This window comes from Juglans microcarpa x Juglans regia, chromosome 4D (genome assembly GCF_004785595.1).
Source record: "Juglans microcarpa x Juglans regia isolate MS1-56 chromosome 4D, Jm3101_v1.0, whole genome shotgun sequence".
In the NCBI taxonomy this organism is placed as follows: Eukaryota; Viridiplantae; Streptophyta; class Magnoliopsida; order Fagales; family Juglandaceae; genus Juglans; species Juglans microcarpa x Juglans regia.
Genome location: NC_054600.1, coordinates 33,026,521 through 33,049,481, shown reverse-complemented (window position 1 = coordinate 33,049,481; position 22,961 = coordinate 33,026,521). Strand labels below are relative to the sequence as shown.

General features: G+C 34.7%; 2 protein-coding genes and 1 long non-coding RNA gene across 10 annotated transcripts; all 3 read right to left on the bottom strand.

Annotated features, from left to right (window-relative positions):
- Window positions 1-1,384: 1,384 nt before the first annotated feature.
- On the bottom strand, window positions 1,385-14,779 carry LOC121261191 (protein ANTI-SILENCING 1-like). Of its 8 annotated transcripts, none has more exons than XR_005939844.1 (13): window positions 14,560-14,779; window positions 12,798-13,197; window positions 11,996-12,164; window positions 10,670-11,817; window positions 9,591-9,617; window positions 6,590-6,682; window positions 6,320-6,398; window positions 4,515-4,605; window positions 2,750-2,855; window positions 2,454-2,570; window positions 2,273-2,343; window positions 2,068-2,199; window positions 1,385-1,671 (listed from the first exon to the last, which is right to left on the bottom strand). XR_005939844.1 is itself a non-coding variant. In XM_041163432.1 (13 exons), exons 2-12 carry the CDS (start codon window positions 13,152-13,154, stop codon window positions 2,305-2,307), a joined length of 2,112 nt encoding a protein of 703 aa, XP_041019366.1. In that variant the 5' UTR covers window positions 13,155-13,197; window positions 14,560-14,779; the 3' UTR covers window positions 1,385-1,671; window positions 2,273-2,304. The 8 variants fall into 8 exon arrangements, 5 of the variants coding, with proteins under 5 accessions (XP_041019366.1, XP_041019364.1, XP_041019365.1 ...); XR_005939843.1 differs by having other exon boundaries at window positions 2,068-2,159; XM_041163432.1 differs by lacking the exon at window positions 2,068-2,199 and having other exon boundaries at window positions 10,670-11,593; window positions 11,708-11,817.
- LOC121261194 lies at window positions 8,160-9,583 on the bottom strand. The gene is made up of 2 exons (XR_005939845.1): window positions 9,008-9,583; window positions 8,160-8,827 (listed from the first exon to the last, which is right to left on the bottom strand). It is a non-coding gene; the product is annotated as an uncharacterized LOC121261194 (long non-coding RNA).
- Window positions 14,780-16,658: 1,879 nt separating the features above from the next.
- On the bottom strand, window positions 16,659-18,788 carry LOC121261193 (protein ANTI-SILENCING 1-like). Its single transcript, XM_041163436.1, has 4 exons — window positions 18,607-18,788; window positions 17,722-18,107; window positions 17,089-17,257; window positions 16,659-16,940 (listed from the first exon to the last, which is right to left on the bottom strand). Exons 2-4 carry the CDS (start codon window positions 18,061-18,063, stop codon window positions 16,909-16,911), a joined length of 543 nt encoding a protein of 180 aa, XP_041019370.1. The 5' UTR covers window positions 18,064-18,107; window positions 18,607-18,788; the 3' UTR covers window positions 16,659-16,908.
- Between the last annotated feature and the right edge of the window lie 4,173 nt (window positions 18,789-22,961).

Genomic DNA, 22,961 nt, shown 5'->3' with positions numbered 1-22,961 from the left:
ATACACTACTATATTATAACTTACAGGAAATTAAACAAACAAATAATATATCACTGCAATGAGAGAGGCCTAGGTGAACAATAAATTTATTCACAAAATGATACCATTGTCTTGCTACGTGACCTTTTTTTTTTTTAATATAAATAATCTATGAGCATTACGCCTTATATCGAACATCATCCATCACATTTGATTGGTGACATTCTGTTATAAAATCAAAGCAAATGCTAAAATATACAATGGTAGCAAAGACAATCTTCTTTTGTCAGTTGATTTTGCATTTACTTGTTCAATTATTTTATCGTCCTAAGGTAAACTAACAGTGACTGTTTAGTAAGCCAAGTAACAGAACTTCAGATTTAACTTTCTGACAAAATTTCAATGATGCAAGTACTAGTGTCCAGTAAGCGTGTTACTCGGGTAGGAAAAAAAAGGGACGGAAAACTTAAATGATTGTGCATGTTTAAAAAGCCATTATAAACCATTTGAATTTGGAACACGGTAGTTAACGCTAAACAACATTATCGAGAATACTGCATTCTATTTTCCTTCTGCAGGCTGACCACAATGACATGGCAAATACTGATCTTATGTTTTGAGAAAAATAAAAACAAAAACAAAAGACAAAAAACAGTGTCCTGTATATGCCTCCGACATAAAATCCAAATAACAAATGTAATCCATGAAAGGGGGATTAAATAATCAAATGATGAAAGCGAAAAAAATATGGCATCTCGCATAAAATTCGATGTAAAAGACATATCATACAATAAATATAAAGACTGGTATTGTTTAATTATAAGATATAAAATAAATATATCTATTTAATTAATACTTTATTCTTTATATATAAATATTAATTTGTAAGTTTTAAATAAGAGTTTGTTTCAACCACCGCCACCCCCAATAATTTTCTTCCTTTATTTGCATTTTGTTAAGTAAAATAACCTCGTTTGGATAGTGAAAATGTTTCATCTCATTTCATCATTACAACTTTTTCAAATTCTCACACAAAATATAATAAATAATTCAACTTTTTCAAATTTCAAAATAATAATAATATTAAAAAATAATATTCTAACAATATTATATTCAACTTTCAACTTTCATCTAAAATCATCTCATCTCATCTCACTATCCAAACTGCACCTATCTAATGTGTTTCGCAGCCTGGGATGAAAAAAGGGGAAGGGAGTCCTGGGGTTCTTCCGTTTTTGGGAACTAAAAAGAACAGGCAGGTCCAAGAATTAAGGATGAAAACCTTTTCCAAGTTTCAGTTTAAAATTGCATTTCACACATCTAAACTTAGGCAACAAAAATTAACCTATAGTTTCTGATCTGGAAAGGAAAATGTAACTAGGCAACTGGTGGCGGGAAGGATGCGGGCAGCATATTAAAATGCAACGATAAATAATGCGGTAAACCAATCAACCAGGGGAAGGGGTGGCTGAACATATTTATAGGATTGACAAGATACGATAGTTTTACAACATACATCAACGATGTACATGGTATAGAAATGTGGGGAACCAACTTGACCAGTAAGTTGCCCTCGAGACAGACAATTGATTTCCAAATGCCAGAACCATCCTCAAAATATATTTACCTATTCTCAAAACTTGCGTGACTACTCACAAACAAGACCTCTGGCTAACATACTCCGTCTTCTTCCTGTCAAATAATTAAAAATAAAAGGCATTTGAGATTTAAGAAATACTACCGTGTTAAGACACAAAAAAGCTAAAATATGGTCTCTGTTCTTTTGCCAGTTTTATGAAACTGAAAACCATATCTCCGGGAAGCTGATAATGAACATAGTTACGTAGCTTTGCAACAATAAAGCAAAAGAACCTAGAAACGGATGTGTTTCTCCTATAAGACATGCAATTGCCACTAAAATTTTCTGGACTTTGTATGCAGGCACAAATAGATGCACTTGCCAATATTAAAAGACTAGATACCAATGGCATGCATGCCGCCAGCTTATCCAAGAAGATAACTAACTAATAACGAATGAGAAACTTAAACAGATCATAATTGGAAAGTAACCAGAATGGATATAATTACCAATAGACACAAAATAGATGGTGGGGATCAATTTGATAGCTTCTGGTATACATGAAAGCTAGAAAGTAAATTCCATTGTTTCAGGGTGCCTCCTGACGAGAGATTCAGAATGCATGAACAGAAACAAAAGTACTGTACAAATTCAAGATGGAACAATTATGGGATGCTTCGAAGAAATACATTTTTTTGTGTTGAAAGTACTTACCAAGAAAAGAAAGAGCCCAAATCCACTGGTTCTCAATTGGACTTGAGCATTTTCAACTCCTCCCCTTGTTGCTAAAGGCATCATTCCCAGTTAAACAAAATCAGTAAAAATACGTATATCCTATTAAAAAGCAAAATTCCCATGCATTACTTAAAAGGAGAATATTCAATCAGCTTGAAACCTTATACAACAGTTTCCAACAGAAGTCTGATTGTTCTTGAAGTAAGCACCATTCCATGGCCATATCATATTCAATTGTGTTAGGCTGAGAACAATGTGAAGTAGATACAGCTTCTCTCTGAGAAATAAAACCACCCCCCAACACATAAATTAGGGCGATCAAAAAATAAATATAACCGCAGAGTCAAAGTTTTGTATGTCCGTGAATGTGTGTTTGTGAGTGCCTGGGAGAGAGGGAGGGAGACAGACAGAGAGAGGGGGAGAGGGGGGAGAGAGATAGAGAGTAAAAACTTGTACCATTTCCCTTGGCATCTGATATCTAAGTTTATCGATAGCAAAATGGCCAAAAAAAGTTGGTTTCTTCTCAGGGAAGCAAGGAGTTCCAATACTTCCAACAAGAGGCCTGCAAATTATTTAGAGGGGCCGGGGGCAGAATTCAATGAGTAAGCAGTCTCTATGCATAACAAGCTAGGTTCAGATACAACAAAATGTGATCCAGAGTAGATGGTGACAGTAACAACACTTGCTAGGGCAAGATTCGAGGATTATTTGCACAATATTAACTAACAAATTCAAGACATTTGATTAATATAGAGCATGGAAAATGCTTGGGCTACAAAACATTACACCACATGGGCATACAAACTGGCACGCACAATTCAGTAGTCTTTTTTTATTTAGGGTTGAGTAGTCGATCATCCCTTGGAATGGATGACTGGGTACCCCAGCTCGTTGAAGCATTGGGTCTCCCTGGAAGAAGACTTGGTGAAAAGAGACACATGGTAGCTGTGGTAGGAGACCTCCAGCCAGGGAGACCAGAGCAGCCATTACTCAGTGAAAAGAGACCCATCGCTGTGGATCTCCACAGTGGTCAGCGATCCACCCTAGTGGGTGGCCAGACCTCACCCCAAAAGGTGGGGGTGAAAAAGGTGGGGTGAGGGGGTAATTGGCCAACCAAGGGTGATTGGGGAGTCCCAGCAAACTCATAAAAAAAAAAAACTGATACAGCACTTCCACATCAGTTTTCATGTCATCTAAACTTGAACCACTTTAAGATTATTGGGCACAGGCGAAGTGAAAGAGAGCATACAGGCCAAACATTCTATTAAACACGGAAAGATTAATCTATTTTGCAAATAGTACAGCAGGCTAGAGCTCAAATGTCTTTCAATAAAGGAAAAGTGATCTTCAAATTCCAAACAAACTGAAAATTTCATTAGAACCACCAACAACAACAATTGTAGTGTATGGTGAATCCAAGAAATAAAGTTCATGGAAACCAGGCTAAAGAGATTTAGAAAAAAAAAAGGCTGGATATATGGGCACCACAGGAAGGAATGATCAATAAAGATTCTAGAAAACCTGAGCTTTAAAGGATGACCTAACTAAGATGGCTTCCACATTAAAAGTGTAAAACTTTATTATCTTTTTTTTTTTTTTTTTATGCCTTACATTAGCTGAAGAAGAAACTCGCTGTAAGCTATATGTTCTGATTCAGTACAAGCGCATACCCCTCAAGGAAGAAAAGGTTCAAATTGTGCAACATGTTTTAAATGGCTTATCCCTCGACTCGGATTTTCAACATCTCACACTGGTACCATATACAAGATGGCTTAGCTAATATCATATCCAGACTGATCACACACACAGGTAGCAAAGCAGCCTGCAGACGAGGGCGACACAATAAGCAGCCACACCACAAAAAAAATGCTAGCTGGTCGAGAAGTGCATTCATAACAACATGATGAGAGGTTACAGAGAACAAGACCAGAATAACCAACACAAGAAAGTTGGCACCACGAATGCCGGTCGTAGAGAAGATGGTAAGTTTTCCTAAGTATTCGCAGGAAAAGCTATTCCTGGGGCCTTGGATTTATTCATTAGTTCTCATTACGGAAGAATTAAAAAAAACTAAAAGTGATATTAGTAGCATAAGGGATTTCGTACATCATGCTTGACAAAAACATCATTTGAAAAAGGAAAATGGCGAAGTAGGATTCCGGTTGTTGACACCACTTAGTTGATATCATGCACTGATGGTTCATAGGAGTTACACGCATACCTCCCATTTGATATCCAAAGGCAGCCCTCGTCCAACGTTTTAACAACGATCTCTGCTGCCTCCCTTGTCTTGAATATAACAAAAGCTTGACCTACAACACCAACAACCTAAACCATCATGATCGAGTCATGCACGGTAATGACAATATCATTTCCTTTGTGCTTCATGTTTACAAACAAAGCATATCATTTACTGATGACTTTCTACTATTTCGGTTAGAGGGTTGGGGGATCATAACTTGAGGATCTTTAATAATGCTTTCTTGGGGAAGTGGCTTTGGAGATATCGATCGGAAGGAGAGTTGCTTTGGAGGGAGGTCGTCATTAATCGGGAGTATGGAAGTGCTTGGGGGGAGTTGGTGTTCCAATGAAGTTTGGGGAGTTTATAGTGTGTGACTATGGAAGTTCAGTAGAAAGGGCTGGGAGAGTTTTGCTAGTCATGATAGTTATGCTGTTAGAGAGGGATCTAGGATCCGATTCTGGTTTGACATTTGGTGTGGTGATCGGGCCCTCAATGGAGTGTTTCGGGCTATCTTTCAAATGGCTTCACATTAGTTTGCTGCAGTTTCTGATTTGCTTTTTCGTTCTAATGGCTCGATTCAGTAGGATATTTGTTTAACTAGAGCTGTACATGATTGGGAGATTGGCAAAGTTTCAGCTACTTCAGCTTTTTATACTCTTTGAGGCTTGGTGGTAATGACGAGGATAGGATGTTGTGGAAGTCTTAGGGGAGGTTTGGATAGTGAGTTGAGATGAAAGTTGAAAGTAGAACGAAATATTGTTAAAATATTATTTTTTTAATATTATTATTATTTTGGGATTTAAAAAAGTTGAATTGTTTATTATATTTTGTGTAAAAAATTGAAAAAGTTGTAATGATTAGATGAGATGAGTTGGGGGGACTTCTGTATCCAAACCAGTCCTTAAGAGGTGTAAAAAGTTTGTTGTTCGTTCATACTATAAGCTATTGACTTTTCAGAATAGTCATCATTTTCCTTGAAAGTGTATTCGGAGGTCTCACGTGCTTTCCAAAGTAGCTTTTTTCATTTGGAGTAGCTCTCTTGGAAAAATTTTGACGTTGGATAACTTAAGGAAGCAGGGTATTATATTTATGGATTGGTGTTTAATGTGTTAAAAGAATGCGGAAACCGTGGATCACTCTTGCATTGTGAGGTGGCAAGGGTTTTGTGGGATGGCATTTTTTCTAGAATCGGCTTGGCTTGGGTGATGCCTTTGAGAGTGGTTGATCTTCTTGCGTGTTGTAACGGGCTTCATGGTTGCTCTCAAGTGGATGTGGTTTGGAAGATGGTTCCTTTGTGTCTTATGTGGTGCATTTGGATGGAAAGGAATGCACGGTGTTTGAATGACAAGGAGCATACTTTGGAGCAATTCTGGAATTTCTTTGCACACCCTTTGCTGTTTTGGTTTTCTGATTTAGTGACTAACGGAACTTCCATTCATGATTTACTGATGTTGCTTTCTGTTTCCTAGAATGCATTTTAGGTGTTTTCTTTTGGATACTTCCTGCATACATGGGCTTCACCTTTACATTCGTTTCTAATAAAATTTCTTCCTACTTATCAAAAAAAAATTACTGATGACTTTTCAAATCATCATCCTGTCATTGATCCAGAGAGGACGAGGAGGCAGAGGAGGAAAAGCAAAAGCAAGCAGGAGGAGAAAGAAAGAGAGAGAGAGAGAGAGAGAGAGAGCAAAAAAAACACAAAAAACCAGTGAGGGCTTGCAATTGAGGACGTGGGCTTGATATTGACAATATTATTGAAGTAATAGGTGCTAATTTCATACCACAATGAGGACTTGATATTGAAGTCTGCTGAATCATCTTTGCTCTGCAATTTTCCTTGAAGCCGTGCCAAACAATATCCTGGTAAAGGTTTACTCATTCATTGAGATGGAAAATTTTGAAGAAAACCACTATAATTTGTTTTGCCAAGAAAAAGTATTCCTCGCAAGGTTAGGTGAAATCTTCTGCAGGACTACAATACCATCCATGGAGATCATAATTGCAACCAGCAATAACATATTAAAAAATCAAAGCTCCAGAATGAAGAGTACCTCCACTTCTGCTGATGTATAAGCTGGATCCAAATTTTGAAGGAGAACCAGTGTTCCTAACTCATTAGCACTTTTCATTCTGTCTTCCCAAGGCTGGTGATATAATATACAATTCATAGATTAGTCTGAACTGTCTCACTTTTAATGTCAGCATGCCCTACTTCAGATTCTAATGATATCTATGCTCCTCGACCAAGGGAGATATACAGACTTATAACAAAACTGAGATGCCAATAACCCATATGAATTTTACTGAGATTCACAAGCAAAACTAAGGCTGCCCTGTTTTCTTCAACGTAAAATAGTTTCTGATGCTCGAAATCTTTTCTAGGAAAACTACTGAGTTTCCTGTGTTTGGCCAGGACATTTTTATGGTACCAAAAAATTTATCAATTGTAACCAGAAACCAAAATAACTAAAAACCACCACAAACGTCAAGCAAACCACCACAAATTTATCAATTCTCCGCTTCTCTTTGTTTTTGTGATGGAAGCTTTCAGCAAGATGATTTTAGGGGTCATGGCAGGCGGATCCCTATCAAGATTCTCAGTGGGAGAGGCAATTTCAGGTTCGCTTAACATTTCTCATTTATTGTTTGTTGATGATACTCTAATCTTTTGTGAGGCCAGACATGCGCAAATTTGAGCATTGAGGGCTCTCCTATTATGCTTTGAAGCCGTGTCAGGGTTGAAGGTGAATTTGGCTAAATCAGAGGTAGTGCCAATGGGGTATGTACCCAATGTGGAGGGTTTGGAGTCCATCTTGGACTGTAAGATATCTCAGTTGCCCATGAGATTTCCATTGGGCGCAGCGTTCAAATCGAAATCCATGTGGGATGATGTGCTAGAAAAAATAGAGAGGAAATTAACTAGTTGGAAGCGGATGTACTTATCCAAAGGGGACCAGGTAACTCTCATCAAAAGCACTCTTTCTAACTCACCAACATATTTCCTCTCATTATTTCCACTCCCCGCCAAGGTGGCTCATCGCATGGAGAAACCTCAACGTGATTTCCTTTAGGGAGGGATAAAGGATGAGTTTAAATTTTTCACTTCGTGAAATAGGCCACAATTTGCTCCCACATCAAAGAAAGAGGCTTGGGTAATCGGAATTTGAAATATTTCAACAAAGTTTTGCTTGACAAATGGTTATGGAGATATCACCAAGAACGGGAGGCCTTGTGGCGAACCATCATTGCTTTGAAGCACGGGGAATCATGGGGAGGGTGGTGTTCCAATAGGTGAGTGGGCCTCATGGAGTTGGGCTTTGGAAACATATTAGAAGAGGGTGGGACACTTATGCAGCACATACTTGCTTCAAAGTCGACTCCAAAGGTAAAATTTTGGCATGACTTATGATGCGGTGATCAGGCACTCAAGGAAGTTTTTCCACAAGTCTAGGGATTAGCAAGAAGGAAAGAAGCATCAATAGCAGATTTAGTTATCATTTCCAATGGCCTTCCCCAATGGAACTTTACTTTCCTTAGAGATGCACAAGATTGAGAGATGGATGACTTTTCGGCGTTCTTTAACCTTGTATACTCCACTCGTGTGTCGGGGGAAGGTGAAGAGGCGCCCTTCTAAGAAGGGAGTTTTTACGGCCTGCTCTTTCTACCATTCCTTGACCATGCACAACTCAGACCCGTTCCAATGTAAGAGCATTTGGAAGACAAAGGCACCTCTAAAGGCGGCTTATTTTGTATGGACAGCCTCTTTAGGGAAGATTCTTACTATAGATAACCTGAGGAAACGTGGCATTATAGTTATGGACTGGTGTTATAAGTGTAAGAAGAGCGGAGAGTCCATTGACCATCTATTACTACATTGTGAGATTGCCATGACCTTGTGGATTGAAGTCTTTGCACGATCGGGGTTAGCGTGGGTGATGCCGGAAAGAGTATGTGATTTTTTAGCTTCTTGAAGAGGTATTAGGGGCAACTCTCAAATTGCATCCATATGGAAGATGTTACCTATATGTCTATGGTGGTGCATTTGGAGGGAGCGGAATGCAAGATGCTTTGAAGATCAAGAGAGATCAATAGAAGAGCTTAGATTTTTGTTTTTCAATACTTTACTCCATTGATTGATTGTAATTGATTTTCATGGCAAGTCTTTTCATGATTTCCTTGTATCTCTAAACTAGCACACCTAGACGTTACTCTTGTATATGTCTCGTATACTTGGGCATTTTGTCTCTCTTTTGACCAATAAAAATTTGTTTATCGATAAAAAAAAAAAGCTAAGGCTTAGTTTGGATCTTCAACTCATTTCAACTCATCATTACAACTTTTTCAAATTCCAACACAAAATATAATAAACAATTCAACTTTTTCAAATCTCAAAATAATAATAATATTAAAAAATAATATTCTAACAATATTTTATCATCTCAACTCAACTCACTTCAACATCCAAACACACCCTAAAAAAACATGCAAAGAAGAAGAAAAAAGGCTAAGTTGTGTCATAAAATTCTGGAAAATAGTTAGCAAAACCACAAGAGTCAAAATATCAATTTCTTTTTCATTGTCGCTCCTGGAGGCAAGGGGGCAACTGGAACACCAGAAATAATTGGAGAGAATGTGTGGGTGTGCAAATCAAAGAAGGGTTCTTCAAATTGCATCGGGAGTGGGACGAAGAAAGGGAGGGGATTTCTCTAGGTTGCAGGTACGGGGGGGTGCATGCATTTGTGCTGGGTTGTGTGGGATAGGGGTTGTGCTAGGGCTGGCCTAGTTGGGGTTGGCATCAATTGGGGGTGGAACTAACAAGGGAAGGGGAGGTGGTTGTGGTCTCTATGGTGTAAGTTCACCTGAGGGAATGTGAATAGATGATATCCAAAAAATGGTTTGTGGATTTAAATAATGTAATATTTTATGCTCAAAGGGGTGTTTTTCCATGAACCCCAAAAATAATTCGCATGGACTAGTCGTTCTTCTCCACGCCAAACTTTGGAAAATGCAGAAAACATTTTAAATAGGAAAAAGTGGAGACAAAGAACTTACAATTGCCCTGAACCATTTGCTTTTATCCTGTCAACATGTAAAACATAGGAATTGTAAGAACTAAACCTCATCCAGAATAGAACTTTCACACACAAAAAAAAATAATGCATGCAATAAAATACATCCTTGGCAACAACCCAAAGAAAATCCAAGCACTCTAAACTTATACTTCAAAACGACCATTCAATGTTACAATTAAAGTCCCTTAAAATCATTATAAAGACAATAACTTCTCATTCTCAAGCAATAAGGAATCCCATTTACCACCTTTTTATACTCCATTTAGGGTATTAGAATCAAGAAATGATATTTGCAATCTTAGAGTGTGCAGTCTCCGCATACTCTCTTTGAAAAAAGTGGATAAATCTAGGACCCACATTAAAAAAATATTTTTTTAATGGTGGCCCTCACTTGTTTTCAAAGGGAGTATACGGCAACTGCACACTCTATGACTGTACATAGAATCACTGCTTCCAGTTAGACTTGGTTGCAATACAATTTGTAACAAACTAAAGAAAGTCCAAGTCACATTTGGGCTTATACTCCAAAAATGATTAATCAACATTACAATTAGAGCACCAAGGAATCATTATACAGGAACGAAATTCTCCCACCTACATGCAATTTGGGTTATTATATCCTTTGAAAAATTAAAATGGAAAACAAAATATTGTTGGATCCAAATTAGAATAATCTTATTCCTAAATTTCCCATCAATCAACTTATTAAAAAAACCCATCAATTGAGATATTTAGTAAAAAAAAAATTTGATTGGCACCGGGTGTCCAGGAACGGCGTCCCAACTAATCTCAAGGGTGCACAGGCCCTCAGCAAGGAGTTTCCCTCAAGTGCACCTCAGGTAATTCAAGGGAAAAATTCCCAAGTCTAATGGCCCCTAGAGATTGTTTGCAACCATGGAGATTTGAACCTTAGACCTGGGTGAGCATCCCCCCAAGCCCAAGGCCTTTACCACTTGAGACAACCCCTAAGAGTTAGATATTTAGTAAAAAATTAGAATCCATTTAACTTAGGATCATATGAAACAAAAATAATATACTTCAAAAAGGTATACAACTTACATCATCTGGTCTTGGAGTAATTTCCATTATCTGGTGATCAATTTTTTTGTCCTCGTCTGCAAACTGTCTGGGAGATGCTCGAGGCAACTTCCCATTAGAAAATTTTGTGTTCTCATCAGGCTTCAACTTCTTGGAAGAGCCTTTTTGACCCACTTGAGAATCCTTAGCAAGTTTAGGTCTATATTTATCTTCATAAGCAGTTACAACTGGCAACGCCTTTGCATCTGTCGGATCTGAGTCAACGGCCAACTTTTGCACTCTCCTCTCGTTCCGATTCCCCAATACTTTAACAAGACCATCAAACTTTGCCTTCTTAGATGGCCTATCCTCCAGCTCACTACGATCCCGAGAAGATTTTACTTTCTCACTTTTGACAAAATTCTTACCATCAAAAAGCTTTGTCTTCTCATCAAGCTTCAACTTCTTCAAAGGGCCATTTTCAACCCGTCGAGAATCCTTAGCAAGTTTAAGCCTAGATTTATCCTCAAAATCAATTACAGTTCCTACACTCCTTGCATCATGGCGATTCAAATCAACAGGTGACTTCTGCACAGTCTTCTCTTTCTTATCACCAAATACTTTAACAGAACAATCCAACTTTTCCTTCTTAGACGGTCGATCATCCAATTCACGACAATCATGAACAGATTTTACTTTCTCCTCAATTCTGTCACAAATTACATTCTCGGATGGCCTATCCTCCATTTCATTACAATCATGAGAAGATTTTAATTTCTCCTCATTTCTAACAAGATTCTTAACAACTCGACCTTCACCCTTGATAGGAAAATCTACAGACCTTAATGCAGACTTGTCTAAGGAAATATTCTCCTGTCTATCATTAGTTTTAGAAATTTCTGACTCCACACCTATCCTGTAAGCAGGACCTATACTGTAAGCAGGCTGCTCTCTAAGTGAAGATTTCTGTTTAACCAAGGAAGTTTTTGTATCAGCATTTTCTTTCCGTAGACTATTAATAGAAATTACATTACTTTTTAGAGTTGTGTGCTCTTTAGATGGGTTTTTCTTGAAAGGAACCTCTGTTTTATTACTTGCTACAGCATTTCCGCAAACTTCTTTCTTGTTTGAATCAAGTTCCAGTACAACATTGGGCTCCTGGGCATCCACTCTGTTAAATATAAATTTCACTGCAATATTTTTAAATCCATGAACAAATAAGAAGCAATCAACCATTAGCACGAAAAAAAAAAAACACTAATTTGAAACCTTGGGGACTCCCAATGTAGGAAAAAAGCAAGCAAGCAAAGAAACAAATAATAAGCTTTTTTTCCTTTTAATAAACAACAAACAAAGAAAAAGCAATACCTTCAATCCCAGCAACTTCTTCCTCTATCTTATCCAGAACTCTACCATGCTTAACATCAAAGGCACGGTAAAATATAAAGTCAGCAGTTTTAAGTTCTTCATCTGAAGGTTGTGGATTTCTACTGTCTTTTGAAGTACAAATAATATCGCATTTTCCAGCAATTGCTTCCTGATTTATTGTATAAGATATTAGCAATTGCTGATTCAGTTTAAATGAAACTTACCAGTCACCTCCAAAGGCACTAAATATACTATTTCACATAAGTAGCTTCTATAAAGTATTGTACTAAATGTAAAGAGAAAAAAAAAATAACATGTTCATAACTCAATAGTATCTAATGATGAAAATATCAAAGTTCTTTTAGGGTAGTTGGTAGTTCATAAGTGACAAGAAGTTGGAACATAAATTAACTTTTGCATAGGCATACAAAATCTAAAGCTATTAAGAAGTTATCCTAATAAAAAGTAACATTATGTTAACCTACAATTAAAAAATCCATGCATACTTAAAACAAAACAAAAATGACTAATTTCTTGTAAAACAAACAATCTCCCAGAAATCAAATTGGTCTTTAAATTAGCCTTTCCCGCAATACTTCCCCAAATAAAGATGAATTTCAAGTAAAAAGCAAAAGTTTCTAAAATAAATGTACATTACATTCTATACTGCCTGGAATTTTATTCTCCATCTAACATTACAAGTAGAAAAACCAACTACATCATTGAAGCACCGAGACAATTAGCTGGGAAAACAGGAAAAAGTATCATAAGTGCGGAAATATTATATCCAGAATTCAATTACCAAAGGATTAACATTTGCAAGGCCTACACCTTCTCCAGAAGCCAAAAACAACTCATTTTTTGTTGTGCCTTCAACCTCAAGATCAATTTCGTAAGGGTGGAAAAACCATAAAACCAACACTTCCTTTGTCTTGTCAGGATTCTCCCATATTTCTATAAGCTTACCAATATAAGGTCCAGGTCCATCATCATTGTGCAGATAAACTGTATCATACAGATCATACTCCATGCCGTCATAAGTAAAACATTGATAAAACTGGACTTCTTTCTGTTTTTCACCTTCTCCTTTCTTTCCAACTCCTTTCTTTTTACCCCACTTGAATTCAAGGTCCTCCTCGATTCCGTCTATTTCCACCATACTCTCATATCAGGCCTCTTTCCAAGCAGAGTAATAAAAATACCTGAGAAACAAGAATACATAATTGTAATAAAAATAACTTCTAATCCAATATAAAAATCCATATGTAGCAACAACCGAAATTATTAAACCAAAAACATTAAAACCCACTCCAAATGCCAAGACAGATGCGTTTAGTTTTTTTTTTTTTTTTTTTTTTTATAAGTGCATTTAGTCCAAATTTTGCAAGCTTAACTCGTTACAAATCGTCTGGATAGAAACATCAATGGTTTTAATATATCTAAACTCCCGCAAAGATGCCAAATTTTCCCAAGGCAAGTTTAATGTACTCACTTTACAAAAAAATTAGTTTTCTTTCTTTCCCATCAAAGAGTTTGCAATGAATTGGATTCCAACAAAACAAATAGGGCTCTTGCAAAGGAGTACATCTGCAAATATACTGCTTCTTTATTGGTCTACATTGTACACTATTACTTAAATGTTGTGGGAGAAACTATGGAGACATGATAACCATGACACCAAAAGTAAAACAAGCAACTCCCGCCCCTTATTTAAATTGATGAAAATATTTCACCATGACCTTAAACTGCCATGCAATAGCTAAAAAAAAAAAAAGTTCCAGTAGATTCTGGTGGATCAAAATGAAGACCTGGAAGATGTATAGTGAATTTTTTTATTTTTTTTATTTGTAAGTAGATGTATAGTGAAAAATAGTTCGGTATCCTAAAATGTTATGATCATGAGGGTTAAAGGTTTAACCAAATTAACATCCAACGGTCCTAGAGCTTTTGAATTATTGGTTGAGTCTTTAACAATTGGTATTAAAGTAGGAACCACGTCACAAGTTCAAGTCACGGAATGGGCAACCTATAGGGTAGATAAAAATGCCTTGGTACTATATATGGGCATAATGTTAACTAATTGAATATTAATAAATGAGTGAAGTCGCCAAAAAGAAAAGGGTTATCACCATATCAATGTCAATAGAGTGAGCCGCCGTGGACATCGGATTCAAAAGCATAGTGAAATATTATGATCATGCAAATTAAATAGTATCCAACACTCGTATGACTTTTGAATCAATGGTTGAGTCTTTAACAATAAATTATATTTGCAGGAAACAGATTTTCCTATAAAGAATATTTGGAATTCCAGATGAAAACGAAAGACATTTTTCCCGCAAAACTAATTGAAAATAAAAAATAAAAAAATAGTACAATAATTATTTAAAGAAATTAAAACAAACCTTAAAGCCTTGATAAAAGGAACAATCCGGAAGATTTTCACTGGAAAAAAATTCCGTCAAACAAAAGCGGTTTGAAAACCCTAGAATAGCGGAAGAACACCAATGAAAACATAAGAACACGAAGAGACATTGGAGAGAGAAATAGGCGGGAAAACTTACAGTTTCGGAGAGTGAACAGGAGTGCTAGTACAGTTGTGCTGTCTATGACTCTATATTTCTTCTTCAACTTCCATTGAACCTGAAGAAAACCCTAGCGACGGCAAGCACGAGTTCCGGGGTTTCCTTTTCTCTATACAACAGGGAGAGTATTTTACCCGGGCTCTCTGTCAATACCGCGTCTCTGAATTCAAGTTCGATCTCCTAGACTCCCAAGTCCTAACTGCTTAACAAGTGTCTCCTAAGTATTGGCCACCCCAACTGCTCCTTCATGGCGTTAGTGAACTAACGACGCCGTTTTCTCCATTTAGATCAAAATCAAATACCAATCGTGCCGCGAGTACTAACAAATTTTCTAAATAACTTGTTAGGGCGACTTAAGGGATGTTAAGACGAGATACTTCTAGTGACGAATTATAGAAAAAATAATAATTTCTCAACATACAAAATGTATTTGTTTAATGTTCAAAATTTAATAAAGATACATTAATTGTGATATTTTGTTAAAAACTCAATTATTGATCTAAAAACTCTAAGATTGTTGGATACTAATTTATTTAAACCTTTAATCATTAGGTTCAATCATAACATCACGTCACACTTTTGAATTCGATATCCACGTTGGCCCACTCTATCAACACTGATTAAATAGTAGCATTTTCTCTTTTAGCAACTTCACTCATTCATTAGTATTCATAAATGACTTAACACCATACTCATACACATATAGTACTGAAGAATTTTAATCCATCCTATAGATTGCTCCTTCGTGACTTGAACTGGTGACGCGGTCCTTGCTCTAATAACAATTGTTAAAGATCCAACACTTTATTTAAAATTTTTAAAACTGTTAGATATTAATTTGATTAAACGTCATTTAACCATCGTAATCATAACATATTTATTATTGTAATACACATATATATTGCTACCGTTAAATTATGAATTGATGTACATATGTGTACAGTGGTTTGGACAATGAGATGAGATTGGATGGTTTTAGTGAAAAGTTGAATAAAATATTGTTATAATATTATTTTTTAATATTATTATTATTTTGAGATTTGAAAAAGTTGAATTTTTATTATATTTAATTTGTGTAAAAATTTAGAAAAGTTATAATGATAAGATGATTTGAGATGAGATGAACACTCTTAGAATCCAAACGAGCCCTATACTGTACCTATTGGCTCAAGTACCCAGCACTTTGGGTTGGTGAATACAAAGCATGTAGGTTGAACATGTCTCATTTGGATTCAAAGTTGATTTCAACTCAACTCATTTCATTTAGTTTAATCATTATAATTTTATCAAATTTTCACACAAATATAATAAGTAATTCAACTTTTCAAATTTCAAAATAATAATAATAATATTAAAAAATAATATTCTAACAATAATTTATTCAACTTTCAACTTTTCATCTTAACTCATGTACTCACTATCCAAAAGGCACCTTAGTGCTTAATAGTTAAATAGGGTTTTGTTTAGGTAGTGAGGTGATTTCAGATGATTTATAAATAGTAATAAAAAAATAAAAAATAAAATATTAAATAGTAGTAGAGTGATCATATGAGATCCCAAACACAAACTTAATAAATTTGAAGTTTTCTCAGTATAATTTGTATGATTTACGAGTTAGAAATCTCACATGTTCATGAACTTAAACTACCATATTGATCATCATTTTAAAAAAACACATAATAATATTAACATTCACGAGTTTGACTCGAATATTAGAATTAAAATGATAAGTTTTCATTATATATATGAAAAAATAGGTAAGCCTTCTTACCAATAAAGAAATATACCATTTGTGGAGGTTTGGTATGCATACATATGTATGTGGACGAGGTCCTTTTCACCCGAATAGTATTACACTGATCAGGGCATACCCGCTTTTTGCATGCAAAATTAATTTTTACTGAATTGGTGAATATTGTCAGATAATATCGTCAGATCCTTTTTCTTTTTCTGTTTCCAAATATACATGATGTGTGCTTGTTTCAATGATTATTAAGGCACACGCTTAAATATTATTGTTATCTAAGGCACACCAATATATATTATCAAGGCTGTACGCGCTATCAATCAGCAGTATTATCATGACAATACCCACTAAATTAAAAGGACGCAGTGCCAGAATGCCTGCAAAAACTTATTTTTACAACATATATTGTGTTTGCCATCAGAGCTTTAATTCTGCTCAAGTGCTTTTAGAATGCAGTACTAGTACTCCAAATTATGAATCTTAAATTCACAGCTTCGTCTCATCATTCCTCGCTACACACAGCATTACCACTTACTCCAGCTATTTCTTGTCTGGATCAGGCTTCAGAGCAGCATAGGGCTCTAAACATCCGCTCTATTAAATATAAATTTCACTGCAACATTTACAAACCAAAGAACATATATGAAGACCATGATCATCCAATATTAGGATTTTTTTTTTAAAAACCACTCTTTTGAAACCTTAGGATTCCCAACGAACTCAAGCTAGCAAGCAAAGAAACAAATAAAAGGTAATATTACCTTCAATCCCAGCAACTTTCTCCTCTATCTTATCCAGGATTCTGCAGTGCCCAACATCAAAGACACGGTAAAATATAAAGTCAGCTGTCCCAAGTTGTTCTTCTGAAGGTTGCGGATTTCTACTGTCCTTTGAGGTGCAAACAACATTGCATTTTCCAACAATTGCTTCCTGATTATTGCATAAGAAATTAGTAATGGCTGATTAACTTCCTGAGCTGAAACATATGATCTCATATCATGTCATTAGCTTCTATAAATTATCATATCAAATACACAACCAATCTAAATACATCATGTTCAAAATTCACATAGTGTACAATAACGAAGATGCTGGAGTCCTTGAAATAAGAATTAGTAGTTCAGATCATGTGACATGACACGACAGATGGGAAAATCCACAAATTCACTTTTTTCAGAGACATACGAATTCTTTCTTTTCTTTTCTTTTTTAAAAAAGCTTTTCATTTATCTACAGTAAAATTTCAACAGTACCTAAAACAAATATACAAAAAGCCAGCTACGTTAAAGAAGGCACCGAGACAATAGCAAGTACTGGATATATATATACAGGCCGGAAGAGTGATAAAATGCTAAATACTTCATTTTGAAAAGTAATAAATGATAAAACATTACCAAAGGATTAACATTTGCAAGGCCTGCACCTTCTCCTGAAGCCAAAAACAACTCATCTTTGGCTGTGTCTTCAACCCCAACATAATATTGAATTTCGCATGGGCGGAAAAACCACAAAACCTTTACTTTCTTTGTCTTGTCAGGATTCTCCCATATTTTTATAAGCTTACCAATATAAGGTTCAGTTTCTCCTTCTCCATACAGATAAACGCAATCATAAAGAGCATACTCTACGCTGCCATAGGAGAAAGACTGAAAAAACCGGACCTTTTTATCTTTCCCTCCAACTCCTCTCTGTTTACCCCACTTAAATCCAAGGTCCTTCGTGTCTACTTCCACCATGTTTTCATATCACGTCTCTTTCCAAGCAGATGAAAAATAAAAACCTGAGAAATAGCACGAAACTCTAATTTTTTTTTAATACATTTCAATATGAAAATCCATCTGGAGAAGCAACAGAAATTATTGGCCTGAAATATTAAACGTGCATACTCTAAATGGAATGTAAGATGCATATAGTTCTAAATGGTGCTTCAGTATGAATGGCGGGGCGGGTGAGAAAGCATGGTTTGCACTATAAATGTTCGGGCTCTGCGATATAATTCATGGGGTGGATATGTTTTTCTGTAAGAAGTATTAAGCGGTGTATCCTTAAATTTCCAAAAAAACTAATGGAAATACGATATAAATATCCACAAAATCCAGGCAAAAAATCTTCCAAACAATAAATAAAAACCCTGAAACGAATCATAAATCCCAATAAACGGAACAACGCGGAAGATGTTCACGGGTAAAAAAATGGGTCAAAACAAACAGCTTCAGCGAACCCTAGAATAGCGGGACGAATATCAGTATTAAGAATAGATCAACGCAAAGGCAACTTACAGTTTCGGGGAGAGAAAGAGGCTAGATAATTTTATATCTCTTCTTCCACTGAACCCGAAGCCCTATCGACGGCAGGAGCACGTACTGAATTTTCCGTACAACAGTCCGATTCTCTCCCGTGCCCAGACCTTTCAATCGTGTCTCCTTGGTTAGGAATAGGATGAAAGGACTGAGATTTTATTTTCGACTTCTTTTACTTGTAAGGTCTTGTTTGTTTTCGAAAAACGTCTAATCTCATCTTATCTAACTTCATCATTATAATTTTTTTAAATTCTCACATAAAATAAAATAAATAATTCAATTTTTTCAAATTTTAAAATAAAAATAATATTAAAAAATATATTATAATAATATTTTATTTAATTTTTTAAATCTCATCTCATCTCATCTCATCTCATCAAACAAACGAACCCTAAATTGTAATGCAATGTATTATAAATAATTCTTCCCCCGCCCCCAAAAATGGGTGTGTCGGATACACATTTTATATTAGTAATATAGACTTTGATTTGCTAGCAAAATATATATATATATATATAGACTTTGATTTATTAAAAAACTTATAAATTTAAACTTTGCAACGTGGAAAAAAAAAAATTATAGACATAAACCTCAAACTCCTACATACTACTTAAAAATATATGATTTTACTTATTTACCCTTATGAGAGTAAATGAGAATAAAAAAATAAAATTACATGTTTTTTAAATGGTGTGCAGAATATGAAACTTACGTGTAACACTTCTCAAAAAAAAAATTGTGCTTCATTTTCTACTGACTTTTAAATAGAATAACTCTTTCTCTTATTATTAATATGTTATTGCCAGGGTAACGTAACCCGACTTTAGAGCACTAGTATTGGATTCATCAAATGAGTCTAATTTTTAAAATTTGATGATTTTGGCTTTAAAATCTTTGTATTAGATTCACCATATGCTCAAATATCAAGCTTTTAGTTACAGTACATTCATCTTCATCTTCAAATTTGAAGACTCACTATTTACACTCTATAACTATTATTTTATTTATTTAAATGATTGTTTTCCAATTTTGAGCCACAATATATTTAAGTTAAGAAATAATAATTTAAATATTAAATTAAATTATTAATTAATATATAGTTAATGTAATTGTAAAATATGAAAAAAATAAATTAAAAATATTATTATTAACAAAATAATATTATATTATTATTTTGATGAATCCAATTACTAATCCAATGTGGGGTTATGGATATAAATGTTTTTTATTTATGAAAAATATGTACTTTTTATCAAATTTTAAAGATAAAAATAATGAATTCAATGCTAATGCTCTTACATGTTCGATATCTATAAATAGAATTTTCTCGGGTGGTGTATCCCGGCTTTATATATTCGGAATCTATTAATAGAGATTTTTCGTGTTTAAAACAAATTATAACTAAATGATAATGTCGGGTCAACAAGTTAAGAGGGTAAAGAGTAGCGTTAAATATAAATTTAAGAAGTATAAATTCTGTTTATAGTTTTTGAAAAAAGTAAGTATTACGAAGAAGTAAACTTTCAATTAATAGATCTAATTTTGTTCAAAAGATCACCTACAAGGAGATCGTACATCTTAGATATATACAAATAAGTTTCATTTTCATAATTTAATATCAGTTTCACCATAATGAAATGAATATTATATATATATAGTTTTTAGCTTGACTTTTTAAGACGAAGGAATCATATATACTATAATTTTTAAGAGAAATTACGATGTATTTTAAGAACTAAAATAAGATTACTGTTGTAGGTTTTTTTTAATAATTTAAAAATCATGTCACGTGTCATTTTAAAACTTGAATAAACTAAAATAACATAATATGTATCTATTTTTCAGTGGAAGAATGATTAATTTGAGATAATAAATTACTTTTAAGCTTTTAAAATTGATTTGTTAATTTTTGATAGATCGATCTTACAATGTTTTGGGTCTATGTTTCCGCTAGGAATAGTAGAATCTTCAAAAGAGGTAATCCCGTTTTGATAATGAAAGTATTTAATCTTATTTCATCTTATCTATAAGGGAGTTTTCCCCTCCTATCGGCTCGTATAGCAAGCTCATGAGGGACCACGAATGGAGCAAGTCAAAGAGCCTGGCCAAGTCCAGTTAAGTCAAACAACCCTCCACTAAAAGGAATCAATGGACCTCTGCAAAGTATTTAGCCCATGAGTAAAACTTACCCACAAACCAACCCACACGTAGTAAAAACGGATGGTAAGGGCAGATGAGACTCGTCGCCCTAACACCATCCCGATGACACCCTACCCTTAGGCGGGAAGTATGGGAAACTCTTGATCTTCTGACAACATGCATGAATGGGCTTAACATGAAGCGTCTGCAGGAAAAAGTGAGTTAGGGAGCCACGTCACATTAATGGCGTCATTTCCTAGACTATACGTTGCATTAATGATGCCACCCTATAAGTCACGTTGCATTAAATGATTTTGATATAACAAATAGTGGAAAAGACATAGACTCTTCAAAGTCAGGTACAAACTGTCCCCATCAGAAACTTAGTATAAAAGTCAATCCACAAGTAAAAATAATTCTTTCTAATTCCTTTAAGCTTATGTATGAACTATTAAGGAGATATACTACTTTTAGCATCGGAGACTTCTTGGCCACCACCAAGACTGGCCCCCACTCTCTATGTTTTCTCAATTGTCCAAGTGAAAGACTTAAAACCCAAGTTGCTGGAACCCTCCCCAAAGACATAAGAAACACGACGTTAATATCGTCATTATAATTTTTCAAAATTTTTACATAAAATATAATAAACAATTCAATTATCTCAAATCTCAAAACAATAATAATATTTTATTTAACTTTCATATTATCTTATCTCACTATCTAAACTGCACTTAAAAATATAATTTTCCTTTTAAATTGTTAACAATTAATAGTATTCATTATGTAAATATATTTTCAAAAAATATAATTGTTTGACATAAAATGAATCACTCATCAGTTTTTGGAGTTGAGATTTTATCGAAACAAGTAATTAATAATCAATTGTTGTGTACGACTACCGTGAAAATATATATTTTCTTCTAAATATATTTGGCGGCCACAGCTCCACCGGCTTCAAAGGCCTCAAGTCCTTCATTTGTTTGTCCGTTCATCTCTTTCGGTGGCACGTGTCCTGTACACGCTGCCACTGCTTGTGTTGACTCGTAGCTTGTGACTCGGCTTAGATTCCGATAACTATCCTATATTATCGCTTTCTTTAACTAGTGATCATGTAAGAGAGATTGTAGACTTTTTCAAAAATCATCTCTAAACAATATATGATAGTGCATTTGCCACCGTCACTGCTTCCAACGAAAGTTCTACCGTCTCTAATGGTGGTTCTAATGTTCTTTTTTTGCGAATATATTTCTGTCTTTCTATAAGATGACGTCCTTTCGTAGGACAGGGATATGATCAAGAAATTGATTCCAAATAAACCTATTCACCATTTTGTACTATTTTCTATTACTTTTTGAGGAGATTGTTCGGAAATCTCACCCTTTCTTTATGTATCAATTTTATAGTTTAATAAAATTAACTTGCATAGAAAAAAAATAAAAATAAAAATATTTGTGCATTAGCCGTAAGAATCAAACCCAGCCCCAAAAGTTGCCTTGCCCAACCCAAAACTGAAATGACCATCTGCGAGAGCAACCCGACCTCATCCGACTGATGTCTGATGGGATGGAGATGTAGAGGTGGCGAGGACAACCCGGTCATAGTTGAGTTAGATCGCTGATTATTTTAATTTTAGTTTGTAACTTTATATTAGTTCATCCACATTGAGAATTAAAAAAATGTGGCTGTAGGCTCTGCTAGTACATTTTATCTATTTATTTTTACATATATTTTTTAATACTTTTAAATATTTAAAAATTATTTACAACATCATAAAAAAAATAATTTTCTAATCATTAAATAAAAAAAAAATCCCAACTTGAGCCCAGAGGACTAGCGTCTTCCTTAAAAAAAAAAAAAAACAGAAATGATCTAAATAAGTCCAAATATAGAAATCCGAAAACTTACGTACAAAACATTCAAAATATTTCAAATATCAGAAAGAAAATAAAACAATAAAAAGAGAAAAAATTGTAGAGAGAGAGAGAGGCAAGATTATTAAAAAAGGTTTATATTTTGAAGTGAAAATAAAACATGTTTACGTTTTTATTTTATAAAATAAATAAAAAAAGAAAAAAATTCTACTCATTATTTCTATATTACATACCTATTTTTATTTTTAATCTTTTTTCTTAACAAGTGTGGCGTAGAATACTTGAGAGTAATGCTCTAAAAAATAAAAGTGTAGCTAGTGAGGA

Excerpts from the sequence above, each read along its gene's own strand:
- LOC121261193 (XM_041163436.1), bottom strand. The coding sequence starts at position 18,063 with ATGGTGGAAGTAGACACGAAGGACCTTGGATTTAAGTGGGGTAAACAG. Across the intron at positions 17,258-17,721 it reads TTGCAAATGTTAATCCTTTG|GAAGCAATTGTTGGAAAATG; the intron begins GTAATGTTTTAT and ends TGCAATAATCAG. Across the intron at positions 16,941-17,088 it reads GAAAGTTGCTGGGATTGAAG|TGAAATTTATATTTAATAGA; the intron begins GTAATATTACCT and ends TAAATGTTGCAG.
- LOC121261191 (XM_041163430.1), bottom strand. The coding sequence starts at position 13,154 with ATGGTGGAAATAGACGGAATCGAGGAGGACCTTGAATTCAAGTGGGGT. Across the intron at positions 11,818-11,995 it reads AGAAGTTGCTGGGATTGAAG|TGAAATTTATATTTAACAGA; the intron begins GTATTGCTTTTT and ends AAAATATTGCAG. Across the intron at positions 6,683-9,590 it reads GCAAATGGTTCAGGGCAATT|CCTTGGGAAGACAGAATGAA; the intron begins GTAAGTTCTTTG and ends TTATATCACCAG.